The sequence below is a fragment of the Lactuca virosa genome, chromosome 7 (genome assembly GCF_052849685.1).
Source record: "Lactuca virosa cultivar CGN04683 chromosome 7, Lactuca_virosa_CGN04683_v6, whole genome shotgun sequence".
Taxonomy (NCBI): Eukaryota; Viridiplantae; Streptophyta; class Magnoliopsida; order Asterales; family Asteraceae; genus Lactuca; species Lactuca virosa.
Window position 1 is genome coordinate 249,873,510 of NC_136432.1, and position 3,604 is coordinate 249,877,113.

The 3,604-nt window shown below is 36.1% G+C and overlaps 1 protein-coding gene across 4 annotated transcripts; it reads right to left on the reverse strand.

Annotated features, from left to right (window-relative positions):
- Positions 1-638: 638 nt before the first annotated feature.
- Positions 639-3,311, reverse strand: LOC145125241 (Ppx-GppA phosphatase). Of its 4 annotated transcripts, XR_013715892.1 has the most exons (8): positions 1,919-3,311; positions 1,790-1,831; positions 1,617-1,697; positions 1,421-1,540; positions 1,239-1,346; positions 1,081-1,158; positions 933-968; positions 639-805 (listed from the first exon to the last, which is right to left on the reverse strand). XR_013715892.1 is itself a non-coding variant. In XM_079060731.1 (7 exons), the coding sequence occupies exons 1-6, from the start codon at positions 3,215-3,217 to the stop codon at positions 1,120-1,122; spliced, it is 1,689 nt and encodes a 562-aa protein (XP_078916857.1). In that variant the 5' UTR covers positions 3,218-3,311; the 3' UTR covers positions 639-968; positions 1,081-1,119. The 4 variants fall into 4 exon arrangements, 2 of the variants coding, with proteins under 2 accessions (XP_078916857.1, XP_078916856.1); XR_013715891.1 differs by having other exon boundaries at positions 933-1,158; XM_079060731.1 differs by having other exon boundaries at positions 639-968.
- Between the last annotated feature and the right edge of the window lie 293 nt (positions 3,312-3,604).

Sequence of the window (3,604 nt, forward strand, 5' to 3'; positions counted from 1 at the left end):
CTTGACCTCTCAATTGCCAAACTTGGCTACTAATTAACAATATTTTTATTATTTTATCATTCCTATATGGTAAAAATAATTAATATTTATTAAAGAAATTAACAAATATAACCACCTTTTTTAATATTTTTACAATAAATAACAAAAAAAAAATGATGAAATTTCACTAACAACCACACATTGCATTACTGGCTATTTGTGGAATCTCATTCATTTTTGGCCATCTCTTGTAAAATAATTAAAAAAACGGGTCTATTTGTATTTTCTTTTTTCATTTTATTACCTTGTAATCTTCCTATTCACTTCCGGTATGATTATTTAGAAAATTTAATAATAATTGATTATTTGATAATGGATTGGTTAGCTCACGTAACTGATTGGTCAGGTTTTATACACATTGTACCAAATTAAAACGAAAAGTATTAAGAAAATAACAAAAAAGATTTATCATCTTAAGACCAAAACATATACGTATGTGAAACAAGAGCAATAAAAACAATAGCATGAGTGGGGTATCAAATATCAACAAACTTCAAGTTATACACTTATTTTTTATTATTTTTTATTATTATTATTATTTTTTTTTTCTGATGCCAACTTAGCATTTTGAAATTTTAAAAAATGTTATGTTTGCAAAATAAAGGGTCAACAGATGGTTTTTATAACTTATGAATGTAATACAAATACAAAATCAAGGGCACTGTGGTCATATATACAAAATAAAAATCAAGACAAGTATATTGGTGCCCTAATCTATACAAAAGATGCACATGTCAGACTCGACAACTGATTCCAGAATCTATAGCTGAAAATTGATTGAAAAACACAGTCACTTTTGGTATGAATGCGAGCAAATGACCATTTTGCCCTTCTATTATATTCAATCAATACATTAAGTCCATTAAGCACAATAGAAACAACAGCTAACTTACCTTACAGAGGACAAGTCCTACTTCAGATATTATCAACTGTACCCCACAACATATATGATCAATAGTGAACCAAAGGGCAAAAACGTAATTTGTCAGCTGGAGTTAGTTACTCGGTATATTTGATACTTGTAAAGTGCTTGAACAAAACCTGATGGAAATAGAAAGAGTTCCTTTTGGAAGCAAAGCATCACGATAGAACTACAACTGACAACTTTTGCTCAATTACCTGAGAAATAATGAAATTCAATATACTATTAAAATCATATTTTCTTCCACATTCATTAATAAAAAACTGAGTTTTTTTACCTCTTCAAAGTACTCCAATTCTTTTCTTAGTTCCACCTCCACATCAGTGGCTGTAGGTATCAACTCACCACCATTTGCTGGCGGAGAGCCGCTAGTGTCCCTCACCACCTATCATAAATAAACAGATTTATATTTCCTAGAAATAAATAAATATGAAAAAAAAATCATTGATGATTATTTACCAACTTAAAGCCTTCATGAGAATGTGAAAGCTCAACATCTTGAAAGCTCAAAGACTGGAATTGCTTTAAAACTGCAGACAATCGGATGATTGTACAAAGAACTCTCAACTTCTGCTTCATCTGTACAAAAAATTTGCAATAAAAGTAATTTGTTATTTCTTGCATTTAGCCTTTCTTTTAAATAAAAATAGAGTACCTCACGTGGGAATTCACTTAGAGAATCATGATCAGGTTTCAGGAATTTCTTTCTATGATGCCTTGCAAGCAATGCAATTAACTAAAGAACATGCAAATCCGAGGTTAAAATATAAAAAATTTATCATTTTATTAATGAATATGAAATGAAATAAGAATGGTTAAAGTGTGTACCTTAACCTCTTCAGTGTTATATCCATGAAGATGCTCTCCATTCTGTTGACATACACAATCAATTCAACCATTAAATTACTTTCTGTAATATAAAGAAGGCTATAAAATTAAATCCTCAATAATGCATACCATGATTATATGGTATGAGCGCTTATGGTAGCCTTTTTTCCCAGTGATTAAACCGATATTATGAAGCAAACAAGCAGCTTCAAGATATTCAAGATCCTTGTCATCCAATAAAACAACTTGTTTTTGTTGATCATCAATCTCACTCCACTTCCTTAAACCTCTAAAAATTCCCTGTGCAATAGAAGCACATGATGCAGCAGAAGTCATTCTTTTCTTATTGTTGAATCTTGATGCAAGCCTCAAGATTGATCTCCACCTTGCATTTGCATTCAAATCAAATCCATCAAAGAACTCTGCTAATTTCTCAGCAATAACACCTTCTCCTAATGCATAACCAGAAACTTCCATCTCTTTAATCTCAAGCAACCCAAAGATCTCTTCCAGCAAAATTACAGCAGCCACGATAAATGCTGATCTTGTCTTGAAGAACCCTTTCCGATTGTACACCTTTCCTCCTTCAACTTCACTTTCTTCTTCACACAGCTTGTCAACAAGAACCCTCAGTTCTTCCCTGGTAAACTTCCAATCCCTTCTATACCCTTCGAGTAAACCAATCTCATTCACCAGATCATTACTATAACCCAGAAATATTGCCTTCTCGATCATTCGAATAGAACCAGAGGATCCAACGGCGATATCAATCTTTTGTTGGAGAACGTTTTCGATTAGCCCTGATTCTTTAACGACAGCCCTAATGTGCTCTCTCATGGCGTCGGTTGCGTTGTTTCTTACAAACCTTTGGGTCAAAGTTACGTGCCCTAGTTTCAGTGAAATCCCAAATTTTATATCACCTTTAAATCCGATCACAAATTCAGTCGACCCCCCTCCTATGTCGATAGTAAGAACTGTGTGATTGTAAATCGGATGAAATTGTAGGACACCAAGGTAGGTAAGGCGGGCTTCTTCGTATCCTGATACCACGTCGATTTGTAACCCTAGAGTATCGTGGATGAGTTCAAGGAATTCAGATTGGTTGGAGGATTCGCGGATGGCGGAGGTGGCGACGAGGCGGAGGTGGGAGGGAGGGACGTTAAGTGAGTGGATGATGTTTTGAAATTTTCGAAGAGATTCGATGGCGCGGGCCTGGGCTGAGGATGATATGGCGGTGTTGTTGTTGCCACCGGAGACGAGAACAACTGGCTCTTTGAGTCGTTGGAGGGTGAGAAAACGGCCGGTGGTGGGGTCAGCTCGGACAATGCGGAGTTTGAAGGAGTTGGTTCCGAGGTCGATGGCGGCGAAGAGGTGGTTGTCGCCGGATGAAACGGTGGCGAAAGGTGAAATCAGGGGATTGAAGGCCATCGTTTAGGTGTAATGAAGTACAGAGATGCTAGTGATTGGCAGTTGATGTTCTCTTGTCTCTTCCCCCGCGTGACTGTAACCGTACACTGCTGCTAAGAACGCCGTCAAATTTAAGTTACAAAATAGAGAAAATACACGTTATAGTCAAAAAAAAAAAAAAAATTCAGGGTATTTCAAAATTTAGTTTTGTTGACATTTCCGGTCATAGACATACATTCCGCAGATGATTCTTTGCGGGGCCTCGCGGAATGACGAATCCTCCGCGGAACTATAAATGTTGTATGTTTTCAGTCTGAAAATGTTTGTCCGCATAGATACCTCCGCAGAGACATTAAGCCCTCCGCGGAGTGATTGTTCTGGATATTCATTAATACCTCCGCAGAGGTC

Excerpts from the sequence above, each read along its gene's own strand:
- LOC145125241 (XM_079060731.1), bottom strand. The coding sequence starts at position 3,217 with ATGGCCTTCAATCCCCTGATTTCACCTTTCGCCACCGTTTCATCCGGC. Across the intron at positions 1,541-1,616 it reads TAAGTGAATTCCCACGTGAG|ATGAAGCAGAAGTTGAGAGT; the intron begins GTACTCTATTTT and ends TTTTTTGTACAG. Across the intron at positions 1,159-1,238 it reads AATTGGAGTACTTTGAAGAG|GTAATTGAGCAAAAGTTGTC; the intron begins GTAAAAAAACTC and ends ATTATTTCTCAG.